Genomic DNA, 19,460 nt, shown 5'->3' with positions numbered 1-19,460 from the left:
ACTCCCTGGCCAAGGAGGGTGTGGGGCTGTTGCCCTCAGCTTTGGCCACTTTTGGGGCTCTCGTTCATTTCTGTTCCCGTGCTCACAGAATAATGTGCTTTTGACAGCCTGATACTCTGCCCTGCTCCAGCACGGACAGTGGGACAGCCTTGGGTGCCGAACCAGTGTCCAGCTGCTCCAGCTGCTGTCACAGCCCCAGAACCTGCCAGGGACCGCCATCCCACAGGGGACAGCCAGGTGGGTGTGCAGAGGAGGAAGAGGAGGATGAAGAGAAGGAAAGTGAGGAGAAAGGAAGATGAGGAGGAAGAGGAGGAGAAGAGCAGCACCCAGTAGCTCACTGCAGTGTGATCTGACGCCAGGCTTGCTGGGTGCCGTGACAGAAACACCTGCAGAGAAACCAGAGTTAAATCTGCTTTATGTTGCTGTAATTATGTTACTAGAAAATACAGGACACATCTCAAATTCTGGTGGTTTTTTTTTTCTCCAGTTTTGTTGGAGACTTTAGTCCCAAGGCGATGTTCCCGTGCTCTCTGTCCGTGCGGAAGGGTTTCAGTCATGTTCTCCCCGCGTACACCCGCGATGAACTCGCTCCAGCTCTGATTTCCGTGTCTCTCCATCCGCATTCCTGCGGCATCAGCGCGGGGCCGGGAGGAGGGAGCGGCTCCCGGTGCCCCCGGGACAGGCCGGGACAGGAGCGCTGTCCCGGAGCGCGGCAATCCCGGGTATTTCGGGCACAGGCAGCAGCCCCGGGGCACGGAGCGGGGCTGCTCCAGGGTTCTGGGTTATTTTAGTGCCGAGGTGACTCACGCTGATCCCGGTATGACTCAGGGGGAGCTGCTCAGGGGCACGGCTCGGCACGGCACGGCTCGGCGTGGCACACTTGGCTCACACAGGGTTTTTCTCACGCAGCCCCGCACAGAGAGCGGCGGGGCGGCCGTGTCGGACCCGCGGCTCCGGGAATCGCCTTTCCGACCCCTCCGCAGGTGCAGCACTCTGACACCACTTTAATGGGAAAGTTTGATTAAATAAATGATTCCCGAGTGCCGGGTGCTGAAAGGGAGGCTCAGGCCGGGCCGTGCCGCTCTGCCCTGGCGCTGCTCGAGGTTTGTGACACGTCTGAGCCCCAGCTCCCGGGGCCGCATCCATCACGGACAGGAAAACGAACGGACTCTGCTTGGCCCAGACCCCGCACTGGGAATCAGCTCTCCTATGGCCCGAGCAGCCTGGAAAACATTGCTTTTCCAGCACCGCTTTCCAACAAACACCAAATCCTACAGATTTCTTCTTGGCACCGACCGAAGCATTTTTACAGCGGCTGATTTTTCTCTGTGAGATTCAGAGAAAGGCTGCAAGGCTGCTCCCGCTTCCAGGAATCGCGGCGAGCACAGGTCGTTCCCTCTCGGGACAAGGCTGCGCAGGCACTGCCCGCATCCCACCCCTGCCCGCCCCCGCCCCGGGGCACCGGGGGAAGCTTTTCCCCGGCTCAAGGGGACAGCGGGGACGTCCCGCGTGTGGCAGAGGGTGACGGTGCCTCTCCACGGCGGTGGGTGCGTGGCCGACCCTGGGTGCCCCGTCCCGGCCCCGGCGATGCCGCCTGCGCTCTCCGGAGCACCGGGATGTGCCGAGCCGGGATGCGCCCTGCCGGTCCGGTCCGCTCGGTTCCTATCGATGCCAGTCCACGCCGATCGGTCGCTGCCGGTCCGTGTCACGCCAGTGGGTCGGTGCCAGTGCGGTCCGGTTCGGTCCGTGCCGGTCGGTGCCGCTGTGTGCCGTGCCGGTCCGTGCCGTGCGGTGCCGGTGGGTGCCGCGGGGATGCGCTGCTCTGCGGTGGGACCGGACCCGTGGGAGGCGGCGGGGGCGGCCCCGCTAATTGCATAACCGGGACGTCAATGCCGGCGGGAGCGCGGGGGAAGCGCGGGAAGATGGCGCCCCGCGCCCGGCCCCCGCCGCGCCCCGCAGCCCCCCGGGCCCGCGCCCCGAGCGCCCGCTGAGCGCCGGGGGCTCCGCGGTAAGGGCGGCAGCGGCGCCGCCGCGGGCACCGCGCGGGACGGGCGGGACGGGCGGGACGGGCGGGCGGAGGCGCCGCGGCCGCCTTTGAATGAGCCAATGGCGGCGGGGCCGCTGCCGCCGCTCGGGGCTGCCCGCGGCCACCCCCGGCAGGTGCCACCGGGGCGCGGGGGACGCGCTCCCGCTGCTGCCCGGCCCGAGCGGCGTGGGGCTCCCGCACGTGTCCGCGGGGCCGGCGGCAGAGCGGGGAGCCCCGGGAGGGAGCGGCGGGGGGGAGGGAAGCGCGGGGGTCCCGGGGGCGCGGAGCGGAGCCGCCGCCGCCGCGCTCGGACGCGCTCCCACGCGGGGACCCGGCGGTGTCGCGGCTGGGGAGCGCCGGGCTCTGCCGGGAGCGGGATCGCTCTGCCTGTCCCGCGGCTCCCGGGGAGCGGGAGAGTCCTCACGGATGGCAGGGCCGGGCAGAGCGGGCTCGTGTCGCGATCCGGACACGCGTGGTGCCGTGAGGCCGCACGTGTGGCTGTGACGGGAGCCCCAAGGGGAGAAAAGTCCCTTTCGAGCCGTTTCCGTGGCGTCCCTGGGGATCGCGGCTCTGCTGTGGGTGCTTTCTCTGCCTCCTGCACCCCAAACCTCGTGGCGGTGATATTTGGCCGCCTGGGTTCGCTCGCTGTGGGTGGTGCTGGCACATCCCTGCTCCTGCAGCAGTCCCGCAAATCTGCGCGGAAATCGTGATTTTAAAATCACAGCACATGTAAAGCTTTTATTCCTTATGTGCCCCTTCCCAAAAGGGAACCACGCGGACCTGTGGCGTGTCCCGTTGCTGTGGGAGCCTCTCGGGGGTTAAATCCCTCTTGTTCCCCAGCAGCAAAGATTTTGGCTGCTCCCTGGATTTCGTGGAAAGGAATCGTCCCAGCGGCTCTGCTTTGCAGCGTGCTGAGCCCCTGCTGGCGGGGCTGAGCCGCCTCCAGCCTCGGTCCTGCCGGGCAGAGCGCTCAGGGATGCTGTGCCGTGCCGTGCCGTGCCGTGCCGTGCCGTGCCGTGCCGTGCCGTGCCGTGCTGTGCCGTGCCGTGCTGTGCCGTGCTGTGCCGTGCCGGCGGCTGACAGCGCGTGTGTCCCCTGCAGGCGGTGCCGATGGAGGGCGCGGAGCTGAGCCCGCTGATCCGCGATGTGTACGCGGCCGCGGGCCGGGTCCCGCCGGCGGCGCGGAGGGGCAGCGGCTGCCGGGAGCTGATGGTCCGGCTGAGCGAGGGGCAGTACGTGCTGTGCCGCTGGACAGACGGGCTCTACTACCTCGGCAAGATCAAGAGGGTAACGTGGGCACCCCCGGGAGCGGGAGAAGCCGAAGTGGTGCCCGTGCCAGCGGAGCCGGTGCCGTTCCCCGGCTCAGGGAGTGCTGGCCTGGGCTGCAGTGTGTCCTTGGGTTGGCATCCTTCCCCGGGGTGTCACACCCCAAACCCGAGTGCCAGCAGCCCTGAGGGACGGGATCAGGCACCGGGGAAAGCAGGGAAGTGCTGGCAATGGGAGCTGACCCACAACCGTTCTGCTCTCCCCCGGCAGGTGAGCAGCTCCAAGCAGAGCTGCCTCGTCACCTTTGAGGACAACTCCAAGTACTGGGTCCTCTGGAAGGACATCCAGCATGGTGAGTGTTGCCCCCTTCCCCCTATCCCGCTGTGGGACCCTTCCCAGCAGCCCGGGGACGTGGCTGTGCCACCGCTGTCACCCTGCTCCCACAGCCGGCGTCCCCGGGGAGGAGCCCAAGTGCAGCATCTGCCTGGGGAAGAAGTCGGGCCCCAGGAACGAGATCCTCATCTGCGGCAAGTGCGGGCTGGGTGAGTTGGGTGACCCCCCGGGCCCTGCCGTGCCTGGCCCGGCCCCGCAGCTGATACCGGGCTCTCCGCAGGTTATCACCAGCAGTGCCACATCCCGGTGGCCACCGGCGCCGAGGGCCCGCTGGGGACGCCGTGGTTCTGCCGCCGCTGCATTTTCGCGCTGGCCGTGCGGGTGAGTGCGGCTGCCCCGGCTCCGTGTGCTGCCCGTGCCCGGCACAGGGGGCAGGACGGGCCCGGGGCGGCCCTGCTGACCCCGGCCCTGCCTCTCCCGCAGAAAGGGGGGGCCCTGAAGAAAGGAGCCATTGCCAGGACGCTGCAAGCCGTGAAGATGGTGCTGTCCTACAACCCCGAGCTGCTGGAGTGGGACTCCCCTCACCGAACCAACCAGCAGCAGTGCTACTGCTACTGCGGGGGGCCCGGAGAGTAAGGGCAGCCTGAGTGTCACCAATACCTTTGTGGGGACAGCAAGGGCAGCCTGAGTGTCACCATTGCCTTTGTGGGGACAGCAAGGGCAGCCTGAGTGTCACCATTGCCTTTGTGGGGACAGTAAGGGCAGCCTGAGTGTCACTGCTGGCTTTGTGGGGACAGTAAGGGCAGCCTGAGTGCCACCAATGGCTTTGTGGGGACAGTAAGGGCAGCCTGAGTGTCACCATTGGCTCTGTGGGGGAAGGAAGATGGTGATCAGGGTGGAGATGTTTGACCCCAGGCTTGCAGGGCACTGCTCTGGGGCCAGCAGCTCTGCTGCCTCTGCCATCTAGGTCTCTGCACAGACACACGGGTTAGGGACACTCTTTCTGCCCCTGGCTGGGGTCTGTGTCTGGGAGGGGGCTGGGGCAGTGGTCTCCACACGCTGCCCTCACTGTCACCGCTCTGTCCCTGCCCAGGTGGTACCTGAAGATGCTGCAGTGCCACCGCTGCCGGCAGTGGTTCCACGAAGCCTGCACCCAGTGCCTCAGCGACCCCATGATGTTTGGGGACAGGTATGGCCCTGCTGGGCATGGCTGGGGTGGCTCCATGGGCACACTCCAGCTCTGTGTCCCTGACCCATCTGACACCGCCATGGATCAGGTGGCCCTGTCCCACAGAGCCCCTCTCTCCCCTTTGCTGTCACCATTGTCCCTGTCCCACAGAGCCCCACTGCCCCTGGCCCTGCTGTCACCATTGGCCCTGTCCCAGCTGTCCCATGCCCAGGCCCTGCACAGGGGTGGATGTTCCTCACCCCCAGGCTGTCCCTGGTGTTTTGCAGGTTCTATGTGTTCTTCTGCTCTGTGTGCAACCAGGGACCAGAGTACATCAAGCGCCTGCCCCTGAGATGGTGAGGAACGGGCTCTGCCTCCGCTGGGATGTGCCCTGGTGGCTCTGGGACACGGGGCTGGCTGATCCCTGCAAGGGCTCAGCTGCAGGCAGTGTCCCACATCCCCCCAAAGCCCAAGGGATGTTATCCTGGCTGTGGCATCCAGTGGGATTCACCTCTGGGCTGGGATGCTTCCCCTGTGAGGTGTGGGGAGGTTCCAGTGGTGGTTTGGGAGGCTCTGGGAGCTGTAGTGGCCCTGGCAGAACAGGGCATGGGGGTGGCACCATCCTGCCAGGGCTGCTGACCCTGTGCCCCTCTTTGCTGCAGGGTGGACATCGTCCACCTCGCCCTCTACAACCTGGGTGTGCAGAGCAAGAAGAAATACTTTGACTTCGAGGAGATCTTGGCCTTTGTGAACCACCACTGGGACCCTCTGCAGCTGGGGAAGGTACAAACACACCTTGGGCTGGGCTGGAGAGCAGCAATGGGAGAGAGAAATGTCACCCCAGCTTGAGCAGCAGTCAGCACGGCAGCTCCTGCTCCAGAGGGGTTTAAGAATCCCTTTCGTCTGTTCTGGGATTTTCCTTGTTGGAGGGTCAGAGCTGACCCCTTTCCCAGCACTCACACCACCAAACCTGTCCCGGGGCAGGATGGGCACTCCCGAGGGTGGCACTGCCAGGCCCGGGTGGCTCTGGCCGAGCCTTGGCTCCCTCCCTCTGTCCCTCCCTCGCTCCCCGGCCCCGGGCAGGAGCCGAAATGCGGAGTTCGGGTTCCCCCGTCTGTTGGGATTGGGCATAAACAGGGCGGGCACTGAGCCCTGCGCGCCCCTGTCCCGCAGCTCACGGGCACCCCGGTGTCGGAGCGCGGCCCCCACCTCCTGAACGCCCTCAACAGCTACAAGAGCCGGTGAGAGCCGGGGGAATGGGCAGGGAGGATGCGGGATGGGCACAGGGAGGATGCGGGATGGGGCAGGGAGGATGCGGGATGGAGTAGGAGGATGCGGGATGGCACAGGAGGATGCGGGATGGGGCAGGAGGATGTGGGATGGGCAGGGAGGATGCGGGATGGGGCAGGGAGGATGCGGGATGGCACAGGAGGATGCGGGATGGGGCAGGAGGATGCGGGATGGGCACAGGAGGATGCGGGATGGGCAGGAGGATGCGGGATGGGCAGGGAGGATGCGGGATGGGCACAGGGAGGATGCGGGATGGGCACAGGAGGATGCGGGATGGGCACAGGGAGGGTGCGGGATGGGCAGGGAGGATGCGGGATGGGCACAGGGAGGATGCGGGATGGGCACAGGAGGATGCGGGATGGCACAGGGAGGATGCGGGATGGCACAGGAGGATGCGGGATGGCACAGGAGGATGCGGGATGGCACAGGAGGATGCGGGATTCTCCGTGCCAGCCCCGCTGAGGGCTCTGCTCCCTCCCCTCCCCTCCGCGCCCAGGTTCCTGTGCGGAAAGGAGATCAAAAAGAAGAAATGCATCTTCCGCCTGCGGATCCGCGTCCCCCCGAACCCCCCCAGCAAGGTGCTGCCGGAGAAAGCCCCCGGCGAGGGCGAGAGCGGCTCCTGCGAGCTGAAGAAGAGGGGGAAAAGCAAATACGCCCATAAGGAGAGGTGAGCGGCCCCGCTGGCCCCGCGGCAGCAGCAGCAGCAGCCCCTGCTCCTGCCCGAGCCCCCTCACTCACTCCTGCCCTGTTTGCAGCCTCCTCCCGCGGCAGCTCCAGCAGCAGAAGCGAGCGCGGCGCAAGAGGGCCAAGTTCCTGCTGGAGGATGCCATTCCCAGCGTGAGTGCCTCGTCCCCTCCTCCCTGCCCGGCCCTGGGCTGCCCGCAGGTTTGAGAGCTCCTGAGGGCACCGAGAGCTCCTGTGGGTCCGGGGTGTGGGCAGCACCCCTGTGCCAGGCAGTGAGGAGTGAGCTCTCTGTTTTTGTGACAGAGTGACTTCACCTCGGCCTGGAGCACCAACCACCACCTGGCCAGCATCTTCGACTTCACGCTGGATGAGATCCAGAGCCTGAAAAGGTCTGTGCAGCCAGAGCAGGGCTGTGGGGGACAGGGGTGCTGCTTGTGCCAGGCAGGGGCAATGCTGCATCCCAGCCTGTCCCATCCCACCCCATCCACAGTGCCAGCTCAGGACAGACGTTCCTGTCTGACGTGGACTCCACAGACGCCACCAGCACCTCAGGCTCGGCCACCACGAGCCTCTCCTACGAGTCCAGGTGAGGACTGTGCCCCTTGCCCCCTGCTGGAGGGGTCCCGGTGGCATGGCCGGGGGGTGAGGACCTGTGTGTCCCCTCTTCGTGTCCCCCCCTGGGGGGCTTTCCCTGCCTGTGCCCCAAAACGGGCTGGGGGTCCCAGAGTGGCGCTTGCAGGGGGTGCAGGATCGAAGCCGTCAGTCCTTGCTGTGCTCTCCCAAATGTGATGGAGCCTTCCTGGCTCCCTTCAGAAGCCACCCGGGGGGGCACATTTTGGGTGCCACCCTCACTCGTGCCCTGTGCCCTCCCCGCAGCCGCAGGACCGTGGGCAGCCGCAAGCGCAAGCTGGCAGTGCCCGCCTACGCCTCGGGGGCCAAGAGGCGAGGAGGGGCAGAGCCGGGCGGGCATCGCCCCGAGGGCAGCGAGAACCCGGCCGGCCCCGAGCGCCCCGACGGCGGCATCGACAGCCACACCTTCGAGAGCATCAGCGAGGACGACTCCTCGCTGTCCCACCTCAAGTCCTCCATCAGCAGCTACTTCGGGGCCGCGGGCCGGCTGGTGTGCGGGGAGAAGTACCAGGTGCTGGCACGGCGGGTGACGCTGGAGGGCAAGGTGCAGTACCTGGTGGAGTGGGAAGGCACCACCCCGTACTGAGCCCTGCCAGCCCCCGAACCTCTCCCGGAGCCAGGGCGGAGCAGATCGGGCTGCTGGGGAAGCCCGAGGCACAGGAGAGGCGCTGGTCCCTCCCGCGGGTGGAGGCAGCGCCCAGGCGGGCAGGGCTGCCCAGCGGTGAAACCTGAAGCCCTGACACTCTGTTTTATTAATGTTGACGATTTTTAGTTCCTTGGCTGTGTTTGTGCAGAGCGTGGCCCAGCCGTGCCCTGCTGATGGAGCCGGAGCTGCTCAGAGCACTGAGGGGATCTGGCCCTTCCAGAAGGGTCCCCCTGGCACAGCTGGAGCAGCTGTTTGGGGGGCACCCCACACCTGCTCCCACAGAGGGACCTCGGCCTGTGCCTGGCACCGCCTGGCTCACCCCATTGTCCCAGCCTGACCGAGCAGCCTCGAGGGGCTCCTGCTGCCCAAACACCAACCCCTCCCCATCCCTGGGCTCCCACAGCTCATCCCTGTGCCCTGGGGAAACTGGGCTTTCCCATCCTGAACCATTCATTGAAGGAATGTGGTTTGCTTTATACGGGAGGAAATGCCCCAAAGCCAGCGCAGGTGTGGCTGTTGCAGCCATGGGGCACACGGGCTCTCACCCCACAGCCTGCACTGAGTGTGCTGCTGCACCAGCTCCATCTCCCTGCTCTGACAATCATGGTCTTGGAAGAGATCGTCCAAAAAATCCTCCTTTGCCTTAAAACCACCATGGGCACTGCACAGAGTGCAGCCCAAGGCCTTTGTTCCTACAGGAATCTTCATCCCAAATGTGCCAAACCAGCAGACAAACCAAAAAAGGCTGAGCAGGACAGGGGGGCAGGGGCTGTACTGGGGTCCCTGTGTCCACCCCTGTGGCCCCCTGGCTGTGCCTCTCTCGTAGTGCTGATGTTTGTGAGCACTGGGCTTGATTTGTCTGCAGGAGAGAAGGAACAGCCCCTCCTTCAACAGAGCAATACTGCCAGCTTGGGCAGGAGCAGAGCAGTTGGCTTTTTAAAAAAAAGATTCCAGTATCAGATAGATGTGTTAGGTTTTTATCCTTTAGAGAGACAGAGAGGTATTTTTGATGTCCTCCTCTCTCCCCACCCCACCATGGCTGTCCCAGGGGATGGAGGGAGGGCCATGCTGGGCTGTGGGGTCCTGTCCTACCTGTGCTGGTGGGATCTCACTCATCCAGAGCAGAATGTCCCTGTCCCTTTGGGAGAGGGGCTGCCAGGTCCCCCCATCCCTGGCAGGGAGGGTCCAGCAGCTGGAGAACTGCCTGTCCTGCCTTAGCTTTGTCCTTGAAGGATCACTTCAAATATTTCCCTTTCTTAGTGCCTATGGAGCCCTTCCAAGGGCTGTGCCAGGGCTGAGCAGGGTTGTGCCAGTGGGAGCACCCACAGGATCTGGCCCTGGCCCCTCTCTGCTCCCTCTCTGTTCCCTCTCCTCCTCTCCTGGCTTCTTGCAGAGAATTGAATGTGGAGCCTTTAAAAGTATTTTTGTTGCAGAGTATATTTTGCATTCGCTGTAATAGAGATTATAACAACTCTGTGCACCTTCTGATTTCAGGTTGCTGCTTGTAAGCACCTCTCATTATACCCGAGTTGTAATTAATATGTCTGATGTACAATTAAAAAGTGGGGTTTTTTTTTCAAAGTCACTGTTTTTCTGTAGTGTGAGCATTATTGGGTTGGGATGCCCAGTGCCCAGCACAGGTTGTGCTGCTGGGCTGTGCTCTGTGCCAGGTGAGCTGTGCAAGCCCAGGACGGGCCTTTCCTCCTGCCCAGGTAAGAAACTCCTGTTTATTCCCTTTCCAGTCACATAAATAACCCAAAAATGTCCCTTAAGTTATGTCCCAGAAACCATGAACACGAGGATCCTTTCACAAAGCTCAGCTCAGGCGGGGTAGGGACACAGTGCCAGCAGGACCTCCAACAGTGCAATGGGGAAGAAGGTGAGGGAGTAGAAGTCTCTTTTTAGGCCGATGGGGATTTTGAAGTTTATAATGAATTCTCATTCTCAGAAGGAGGTGAGGCTTTCTGTTCTGGAGTGGATATAGGTTGTTATTGGGATTGGGCTGATTAAGAAGGAAATTTTGGCTGTGTTTGTGATTGTGTTGGGGGTGTTCTTGAGGTTGTTGGATAGAAGTGGAAATAGGATGGGGGTGGAGAGGGTTACTAGGGTTAAGAGTATGGATGTATTTAGGACTAGTGAGAGGCCCATTACTTTCACTTGGACTTGCACCAAGGTGAGTGGCTCCTAAGACCATTGGATTACTATTGTCCTTTATACCACTATCCATGGTCCTGCTGGCACCTGGGCTCCCTGACCTGGCCCACCCAGCTCATCCCAGCTCCCTGTGACAGGGAGGGCTGAATCCTGCTGGGGTTTGCTGAGGTTTGCTGGGGTTTGCTGGGGTTTGCTGGGGTTTGCAGAGGTTTGCTGGAGTTTGCTGGGTGTTGCTGGGGTTTGCCAGGAAGGGCTGTGGGGACACACGGCACCACCAGGCCACGGCTCCCAGCTGGAATTCGCTGCTGACAGCCCCGAGTGTCCTGACAGGGGCATCTCTGCATCCTCATGCACAGCTCTGGGCTCAGGCAGCTCTTCCCCAGCTCGTCCTGCACCAGCTCCGGGTTGCCCAGCGCTCAGGGGCAGGCAGAGGAGTGGAGCTTTCCCAGTCCCGAGCTCCTGTGTCACAGCAAACCCCAGAGGATAAAATCTGCCTTATGGCTCCCCAAAAATGAGCGGTACTTTGCGCCTCTCAGTGCCGTGGGACGTTCTCCTCCATCCACCGGAGGTAGGCAGGGTTCCCCTGCTCGATGGGCAGGCTGATGATGTCGGGGATTTCAAAGGGATGGATGGATCTAAAGTGGAAACAGGCGCGGAGCAGCAGCGCAGTCAGGAAGCCGCCCCAGCCCTGCCCGGCCCTCCCGCACTTCAAAGCCCCCGCAGCTCCTTTGTGCCACGTGGGAATTCTGCTCTGGGTTTGGGTTCACCGCAGACTGCCGGGGCTGGCCCCAAGCTGAGAGAGCCTCCCTGCCCCGGGAGCTGCAGGAAATCCTGTCAGGGAATGATAACTCTGTGAGGAGCAGAATCCCTCCTCAAACCCAGCAGTTGGTATTTCTGCCACCTTTTCCTTTTTGCTGGTGCCATCTCTGGGCTTTTCTGGCTTGTGAGATACAGCAGGAACACTTAACCCCCTCTGGGTGGGATGGGGCTCAGGGAATCCCCAAAGCTGGAGCAGGAGGTGACAGCCTACCTTGGATGGGACACCCAGTGCTCCTGTGGAGCCAGAGCCTCACCTGACGTAGTTGGACAATTCCCCTATTTTGGACGTCCTTGTTTTCACCAGCTGTGGAGAATAAAAAAACCAGAACAAACCTCAATGGGAGATGTGAAGGGAGATGTGGAGGGATCCTGGCGTGCAGCTTGGCCAGGGTGTGACAGGAACTGTCCCAGCATGGCCAGGGTGTGACAGGAGCTCTCCATACGCAGCCAGGGTGTGACAGGAGCTCTCCATACACAGCCAGGGTGTGACAGGAGCTCTCCCAAGGCTCCTCCCCAGGGATGGTCCCAAACCCAGCAGGTTGGTGCCACCCTCCCCAATCCTCTCTTTAGCCCCTTTCAGCTGGGGGCTTTTGAACAGGGATTTTTGTGATGCAGGGAATGATCACTTACCAACAGTATTTCAGTGGATTCTTCCAGCTCCCCTTTCCAGAAATACCTGGATTTAAAAGAAAAGCAGCATCAGCAAATCCAGCTCTGCTGCAGCCACGCCAACCCTCGGGATCCTTTCCCTGCTTGGTGCTTTTTGCACGGGGCCATTTCCTTACAAAGTGGCTCGAGAAGCATTGCTGGCCCCAAAAGTGCTGAGCACACGGGTGAGCACCCCAGATTTATGGACAAGAGAGGATTTGCCCGGGGGGCAGATTTGTCAGGGCAGATTGGCTGGGCTGGGGTGGCTCTGAGCATGGCTGGGGGACAGTGCCTGCAGGGATGGTGCCTGCAGGCTGAGCTTTCCTCCTCTCTTTCCCTGCAGGAGAGGAGCTGCACTTCTCATGAGTCAGATGTGACCTTTGAAAACATTTCTGCTGCCAGGAGCTGTCCTGATCTCATCTGCCTGCAGGGGAGGGCTCGGGCAGGGCAGGATCCTGGAGCAGGATCCAGCTGGAGCTGCAGGAGCAGCTCTGCTCTGCCCCTCTGCGCTTGTAGGACATGAGGGATTAGGGGGAGAATTTACTGGGTTTGTAGGAAATGATGGATTAGGGGAAGAAGGGAGTTACTGGGTTTGTCCTCTGGGTTTGTAGGAAATGATGGATAAGGGGAAGAAGGGAGTTACTTGGTTTGCCCTCTGGGCTTCTAGCACATGATGGATAAGGGAAAGAAGGGAGTTACTTGGTTTGCCCCTCTGGGTTTATAGAAAAGGATGGATTAGGGGAAGAAGGGCATTGCTGGGTTTGCTCTCTGGGTTTGTATAAAAGGATGGATTAGGGGAAGAAGGGCATTGCTGGGTTTGCTCTCTGTGTTTGTAGGAAATTATGGATTAGGGGAAGAAGGGCATTGCTGGGTTTGCCCTCAGGTGGGATATGGGTTTGCACTGTGGGATCCCCTCCTGAGGGAAGCTGGGGTGGGATCTGCTCCTCACTTCTGCCAGGGGGTTTCTGTGAGGAAAAGCTGTTTTGGGGCTTTGCTGCTGAACCCCTGCAGCAAGTGCAGTCCCTTTGCAAGGACAGCTGAGGACACCTGCAGAGCAGGGCTGGGCCTGTTCCAAGGTCAAACCCGCTGCTCTTCCTGCCTGACAGAGCTGCTTCATTTTGCAAAACCCTTTTCTGGTCCCTATTTGGCTGCTTTTTAGAGTCTCTAATAACAGGCACCATGTCCTCAGGACCATAAACCCTAAATTGCTGGATGTCTGTGTAGCCAAGCACCCAATAAATGAACGGGCAGTGAGAGCATCTGCCCTCCTCAGTGAGCACAGAGAGGCTCATCCCCACCATCTGCAACAGCAAACACTCCCAGCAGCCTCTGGAACCGAGCTCTGTGTCCATCCCCTCCCTCCCTCCCTCCCTGCAGAGCCCAGGTTTGCTCCTCCTGGGGAAATGCCCAGCACTACTCACAGGGCCGAGCTCTTGGGCAGGATGTTCACACAGGCAGCCAGCCTCCTGTCCATGATGGCCCTGGGGACACAGGGGGACACTCAGTGCCAGCCCACAGCTCACCCCAGCCTTGGGGACATTCCCTTGTCAGCTTTGGCATTGGAGACTCTGAATTTTGGGTTACTTATTACCCTGAGAAAACAAAGGTGAACTTTGGCTGGGGATATTTCAGATGAGGGCTCTGGGACCCTCCCTGTGCTCAGGAGGGACTTTGGGGGCTGCCCCTGGCCTGGAGGACCCTGCCCAGTGCCAGCCCCGTGCCCCTCTGGCTGTGGGGTCACCAGGACAGGGGCTGAAATGTGGGACCACAAAAACCCAGCCTGGCTTTGTCTGCCCCTGTCCAACTGTGCCCCTTCCTCCCAGAGCAGCCTGAATGTGCATCCTAAATTAAAAACGTCAAGGTTTTCCAACCCAAAATATCCTAGAAAGCTGAAGCCCAGATAGATTCCTCCCCTCCATGAGTTGAGGGCTGTTTGTTATTGCAGAGCTGCTTGGGAAGAAGGGACACCTCAGAGATTACAGAGCACTGAAGCAGCCTCAGGGAGGAGTATTAGAAGAAAGGAAGAAGGATTTAGAAGAAGGATTTTTGGAAGATTTTTAGAAGAAATGCTGTGTTTGGTGAGCAGAGCAGTGTCTGGCCCCTCTCACAGAGGTGGCAGCTGTCCCTCAGGCAGGGCACCAGTGACCCCACCTTGGTTTAGCACTGGTTTGGGGGACCATGGATGGAGAGCAGGAGCCCCCCAGGATGCTCAGGGCTGTTTGGGCTGTTTGAGCTGTTTGCTCCTACCATGTGCAGGCAGCTCCAGGCATTCAGTGCTCCTGGAGCATCTTGAGTTAATCTTGAGAGCAACAAAGTGCAGCAGCACGAGCAGAGCCACCCCTGCTGTGCCTGTCGTGTCACACATGGCACAAATCAGTCTGGGTTTGCTGCCTGCAACTTGCAGCTCCTTCGGCACAGGAACCTTTTGGTTTTGGTGCTCTGTCCCCATAAATTGAGATCCTGAGATCCTGAACTCGAGCAACAAGAGGCCACCAGGGGAACAGAGGACATTGTGAGAAGCTGAATGTGATCTGTGGAAAATGCCTGCATAATACATGATAGCTTTGGGTTGGGTACTTAATTGTGTGTTTCTTTGCCCTGAAGTGAGACAGATGAAATATTAATAAGCAGAAAAGCAAAGAAAATGATAAACACAGATCTAAGGCAGCAGTGGGGGCTGGTGGGGTGCTGGGCAATTGGATGAGGTGCAGTGGCCACACCACCCAGCCAAGGGGGTCAGCTCCCCCCAGGACCGGCCAGAAGGTCTTGAGATGCTGAATTCTACCTGCAGCTCTTCTGCTTTCCCAAAGCTTGAACCCCTTTTTGTGGGGTGGAAAATTTCCTTGCAGACGGATCCATGTGAGTGAGGGCTCCACTGAGCAGGGCAAAGGAAGAACAAACACAGGAAAAGGAGTGGGGGAAAATGAGTGCAGAAGCCCTGTGTCATCCCCTGCAATCAGGGCTCGCTGCTCCCCGTTCCAGAACAAAGGGATAATTACTCCACCAGTAAAACCACAACCAAAGTACACATATCTCAGCAAGGGGAAGTGATTTATCTCCTCTCCCTTCCCTGCAAGATGAGCAACAAAGAGTGGAAAGCATTTGCAAAGCTGCTAAGATGAGGCATTTTCAGGAACTGAGGCTCTTTTCACCAGGTACAGTTGCTCCTTTTTTTATAGGAGACATCGAGCAGAGCAGACATAATTCTATTTGGATTTCTCAACACAGTTGCAGCATTTAAGGTGACACAAACTCCCTTTCAGTAGCCTGTCGGTTCCTGGGCATGTCTGGGAGCCCTTTGCTGGGATGGAGGGGTTTTGGCAGCAGGAAAACAGCACAGGAGGTGTTGCAGGAAACTCCACGGTCCATCATAAACACTTCCCCAGGCAACACGGGTTCAGTTCTTTGAACAGACCATCCATTGAGGCAGGGCTGACAGATGTGTGAAAAGAACTCTGCATGCAAAATATCACCCTAAGTGTCTCACATATTAAAACAGAAGGAGAAAATGGAGGGAAGCCCTCATTCCCTGAGGTTTGCCTGGTGAGCAGAGTGGTGCCTCAGAAGTGTTTGTTGTGGACCCTTTTCCCTTTATTTTCATGTGAGAGCAGTGTGCCTTGTCTCTCTCTGTAAATATCCCTCCTGGCATTTTCTTGTCTAGAGGGGAATAAAGACTGTGGCAATCGGAGAACATCAGCTTGGAGCCTAATCCACCTGAGAACCCAGAAATTCAGGGTTCTTGGAAAATGCAAGGCAGTGAAATGCATGGAGAATTTCTTGCTGTTTCCATGGCATTGACTCCAGAGGCAAATGTCAGCTTTCCTTGGGACAGAGCAGCTCTGGGCAAGGGCTCGTGGTGCACTTGGTGGAAAGGAGCTTGGATGGGGTAAATCCCAGAATGGTTTGGCTTGGGAGGGACCCTAAATTTGATGTCACTGCCATGGCAGTCGCTCCAATCCCAATGTCCACCCCGGCCTCAAACCCTGCTGCTCTGGGCACCCTGAATTGCCAAGGCCAGGGGGACAAGGATAAATTCAGCTTTGCGGCCGTACCTGGCGATGTCCCTGGCGATGTGCTCGTTGAGGCAGGTGACAAACACCACCGAGTGTGTCCCTGGCACGTAGCTGCCCGTGAGAGCCGAGTGCAGCTGCAGAGCCAGGCCCCGGAGCAGGGGGTGCAGGAGCAGCAGCAGCGCCAGCACCTCGGAGAGAACACCAAGGGTGATGGGAGGTGAGATATTGCACGATATTGCACTTGGGAAAAAACACTGGCGCTGTCTGGGGCTGGAGGGACATTTCTCAGCATTGCAGGAATTAGTTAAATTGAATTAACTAAATAATTAATTGAATTCATTCAGTTTAACCAGTTCAATTGGATTAAGGTGAGGATGCTCAGGTGAGTGCATCAAGGTGAGTGCTCAGGTGAGTGAATTAAAGCGAGAACCTGCTCCTAGGGGGATTCATTTCCCTCCTAAAGGGCCAATCTCATGCTCAGGGCAGGACAGGGGCACTTTTGAGGCTGTATCAACCCAAGCCCCAACTGTGGGAGGTCCCCCCCAGACTAATGGGGGTCCCAGACCCCATCCCAGCAGCCAGGACTGGCTTTGTGCAGGAGAATGAGGAGGTAAGACAGGGAATGGGGAGGTTAATCGGGAGGGCTGAGCAGCAGCTGAAGGATGGTGCCACTCTGGGCTGCAGGGCCTTCCCTTTGTCTTTTGTTTTGTTTCTGACATAAACAGCATCTGGCCCTGGTTCAGCTGCAGTGATTTTAAAAATGCTAAAAATGTATTCCTTTTCCCCCTTTATTTTCACCCTCCTTTTTCCTCTGAAAAACCTGCCATTACAGCACTAATGTAGAGATCTCTCCTTTTTTTTCTTTTTTTTCTTTTTTTCCTTTTTTTCCTTTTTCCCCCCTTCTTTTTCTTTTTTTTAAAAATTGAATTAAAAATCTCTCTTGTCACCACAAAGCCAGGAGCTCCTTTCCACTTGGAAAATGACTGATGTGCTGTATTGCTCGTCTCCTCTTTCCCAATCCATTTGAGGAAATATTCTTTATTACCACAAGACTTCTCATCATAATTTTTAGAGCTCCTTCTGTGCTCCTTTTTTTCCCACTAAGCCATTTAACAAATATTATACAACAAATCCCAGAAGCTCCTCGGTGAGTTACGAGCCAAAGAGAGATGTGCTGCTGTACCTATTTTTCCAGATTAAAATGTAATCATGCTCCTTGCTCAGGGAAAAAAACAAACATCCAACCTGTTCAGCCTGATGATCATTAATCTTCTTGTGAGATATGATGAGGAAATCCCCAGGATCCTTTGTGATTGAATATTAGTACAAACATGAACACTACCTTGTTTTTTTTTTCTGGTGTTTCTCCCCTTTTTTATGAAAAGGAAGATTTTCCACCCCCTTTTTTCCAGAATAATTGTATTTGCTAAGGGATGGTGCAAAAAAAAAGAGTGAAACATCAGGATTCCTGCCTGATAAACCAATTAAACTCATGATTGCCAAAATACTGAAGTGAACAAAATGAAAACACTCCTGTGAGGATTTAAGAACTTCACTGAAAAGCAGAAAATGCCAGTTTAGTGCAGAGAGACTCAGATTTCTGCAACACTTCTTCTGGCTTTGGTGAGCTATAAACTGCTTTAGGTTTAGACCCTGCCAGGATTTTTGCCTAGTTTTGACGAGATTCTCTTAAAAAACCCCAACTGAACAACCCCACCTGAGCACAACTTGGTGCAATGCTGAGTGTAAAAAAACCTGAAAATTTGCCTTTTTCCCAGCAGATACAGGGAGTCCCCCGCTCCTGCACGATGGCTTTGGGGAGAGGTTTGCTAACAGAGGCACGCACAGATATTGCCATGGTTGCTTGGTGTGGGTTGGGGTCTGTTGTGCTCCCCAGGGATTGTCCCAGGTCCTGGACCTCCATCCCATCCATGTATCCATCCCTGTGTCCATCCCAGCCCCATGTCTGTCTGTCCTTGTGTCCATCCCCATCCCAGCATCCATCCTAGCTCTGTGTCCATCCTAGCCCTGTGTCCATCCTCAACCCATCCCTGTGCCCATCCCCATGTCCACCCCATCCTTGTGTCCATCCCAGCGTCCATCCCATCCCCATGTCTATCCATCCCCATCCCATCCCTGTGTCCATCCCAGCGTCCATCCCATCCCTCTGTCCGACTGTTCCCGTATCCGTCCGTCCGTTCCTGTATCTGTCCATCCCCATCCCATCCCCGTGTCCATCCCTGTGTCCAAGCCAGCCCCTTGTCCATTCCTTCCCTGTGTCCATCCCCATCTCAGCCCCGTGTCCGTCCCATCCCCGTGTCCATCCATCCGTCTGTCCCCGTGTCTGTCCGTCCCAGCGTCCATCCATCCCCATGTCCCTCCATCCCTGTGTCCGTCCCCGTGTCTGTCCATCCCCGTGTCCATCTCCGTGTCCGTCCATCCCCGTGTCCGTCCCCGTGTCCGTGTGTCCATCCCCGCACTCACCAGCAGCGCGGTGCCGCGGCCGGCCCGGGCCCAGCCCTGCGCACCGGGGGCCATCGGGCAGCGCTGCCTCGGCCCCTCCATGCCCGGCGTTCCCTCCACCTGCCGTGCCAGAGCCGGGAGCGCCGCCGGACACAGCACTGGCTCCTCCTCCTCCTCCTCCTCCTGCTGGCCTTCCTCCCTGCCGGGCCCGCCCGCTGCGGGGCTGCGGGACCGGACCGGACAGCGCGGTGTGCCCTGCTGCCACCGCCGCCTCTGCCCCCGCCGGGCCGGGGCACAAATACCGGGCTGGGCACCCCAGAGTGGGCTCGGACCCCCGAGCTGGTGCCAAAGTTTCCAGGCTGTCCCTCGGTGCCAGCCCCGGTGCTCTGAGACACGCTGACCCCATTTGTCACCTTCACTTCCATTTCCCTGTCTATAAAATTGTAATTTTCTCAGATTTCGTCTGTTTGAGGGCCTCTGGATAGAAATTGCAGGGCAGCGGCGGAGTCCCGGCGGTGTTTGCACCCAAAATCTCCCGGGAGGAACGCGGGGCAGAGCCGAGCGCTGTTTGTCCCACGTTGGAACTTTATTGTCCCCCGTGTAACTTTGTTGTCCCCCGTGTGACTTTTCACTGTCCCCCTGTCTGTCCCCACGATCTCTAGCAACTCCCTCTTTGCCGGCCCGCAGGACTCGCCCGTTTGTCACAGATTTGAGGGAATCCTGCGCGGAGCTGGAGGCACAAAGTTACAGGAGTTATCTGACAGCATCGATTTGTTCGCAAAAGGTGAGAAAATGAGGGGGTGACACGTTCTCCGCACCGGGAGCTGCCCCGGGCACACACCGGGATGGGACCGGCTGTTCCTGCTCTCTCGGGATCGGCGCTTTCCCTTCCCAAACCGGATAAACGCCGTTTATGGCAGCTTTGCCAAAAAACGGCGACACCGTGCACCGACCTCCGGCCCCGCTCCGGGGATGGACGCCCGTCATGCCGATGGAACCACGCCCCCCTGATTACCGGTGACCCCGCCCCCTGATTACCGGTGACCCCGCCCCCTGATTACCGGTGACCCCGCCCCCTGATTACCGGTGACCCCGCCCCCGATTATCTGGGACCACGCCCCCTCATTACCGATGACCCCGCCCCCTCGTTACCGATGACCCCGCCCCCTCATTACCGATGACCCCGCCCCCTCATTACCGATGACCCCGCCCCCTCATTACCGATGACCCCGCCCCCTCATTACCGATGACCCCGCCCCTCATTACCGATGACCCCGCCCCCTCATTACCGATGACCCCGCCCCCTCATTACCGATGACC

At 59.2% G+C, this 19,460-nt stretch overlaps 2 protein-coding genes across 3 annotated transcripts; one reads left to right on the top strand and one right to left on the bottom strand.

The window, feature by feature from the left end:
* Positions 1–1,464: 1,464 nt before the first annotated feature.
* PHF19 (PHD finger protein 19) lies at positions 1,465–9,624 on the top strand. 2 transcript variants are annotated; one of them, XM_074556212.1, is made up of 15 exons: positions 1,465–2,008; positions 3,128–3,313; positions 3,563–3,644; positions 3,739–3,834; positions 3,906–4,006; positions 4,109–4,257; positions 4,719–4,814; positions 5,081–5,149; positions 5,456–5,576; positions 5,967–6,034; positions 6,580–6,750; positions 6,839–6,920; positions 7,071–7,156; positions 7,258–7,353; positions 7,644–9,624. In XM_074556212.1, exons 2-15 carry the CDS (start codon positions 3,137–3,139, stop codon positions 7,981–7,983), a joined length of 1,734 nt encoding a protein of 577 aa, XP_074412313.1. In that variant the 5' UTR covers positions 1,465–2,008; positions 3,128–3,136; the 3' UTR covers positions 7,984–9,624. The 2 variants fall into 2 exon arrangements, with proteins under 2 accessions (XP_074412313.1, XP_074412314.1); XM_074556213.1 differs by having other exon boundaries at positions 1,471–2,008; positions 3,739–3,819.
* Positions 9,463–18,322, bottom strand: LOC141731362 (protein CutA homolog). The gene is made up of 6 exons (XM_074556219.1): positions 18,162–18,322; positions 15,717–15,865; positions 13,086–13,145; positions 11,647–11,692; positions 11,271–11,320; positions 9,463–10,832 (listed from the first exon to the last, which is right to left on the bottom strand). The coding sequence occupies exons 1-6, from the start codon at positions 18,240–18,242 to the stop codon at positions 10,730–10,732; spliced, it is 489 nt and encodes a 162-aa protein (XP_074412320.1). The 5' UTR covers positions 18,243–18,322; the 3' UTR covers positions 9,463–10,729.
* Positions 18,323–19,460: the final 1,138 nt, after the last annotated feature.

Source organism: Zonotrichia albicollis, chromosome 21 (assembly GCF_047830755.1).
Source record: "Zonotrichia albicollis isolate bZonAlb1 chromosome 21, bZonAlb1.hap1, whole genome shotgun sequence".
NCBI classification, from domain to species: Eukaryota; Metazoa; Chordata; class Aves; order Passeriformes; family Passerellidae; genus Zonotrichia; species Zonotrichia albicollis.
The sequence above is the reverse complement of the archived record's forward strand: the minus strand, read 5'-3'. Positions and strand labels throughout refer to the sequence as shown.

Excerpts from the sequence above, each read along its gene's own strand:
- PHF19 (XM_074556212.1), top strand. The coding sequence starts at position 3,137 with ATGGAGGGCGCGGAGCTGAGCCCGCTGATCCGCGATGTGTACGCGGCC. Across the intron at positions 3,835-3,905 it reads CTGCGGCAAGTGCGGGCTGG|GTTATCACCAGCAGTGCCAC; the intron begins GTGAGTTGGGTG and ends GGCTCTCCGCAG. Across the intron at positions 7,354-7,643 it reads AGCCTCTCCTACGAGTCCAG|CCGCAGGACCGTGGGCAGCC; the intron begins GTGAGGACTGTG and ends CCCTCCCCGCAG.
- LOC141731362 (XM_074556219.1), bottom strand. The coding sequence starts at position 18,242 with ATGGAGGGGCCGAGGCAGCGCTGCCCGATGGCCCCCGGTGCGCAGGGC. Across the intron at positions 11,693-13,085 it reads CTGCCCAAGAGCTCGGCCCT|GTATTTCTGGAAAGGGGAGC; the intron begins GTGAGTAGTGCT and ends TTTTAAATCCAG. Across the intron at positions 11,321-11,646 it reads AATCCACTGAAATACTGTTG|CTGGTGAAAACAAGGACGTC; the intron begins GTAAGTGATCAT and ends TATTCTCCACAG.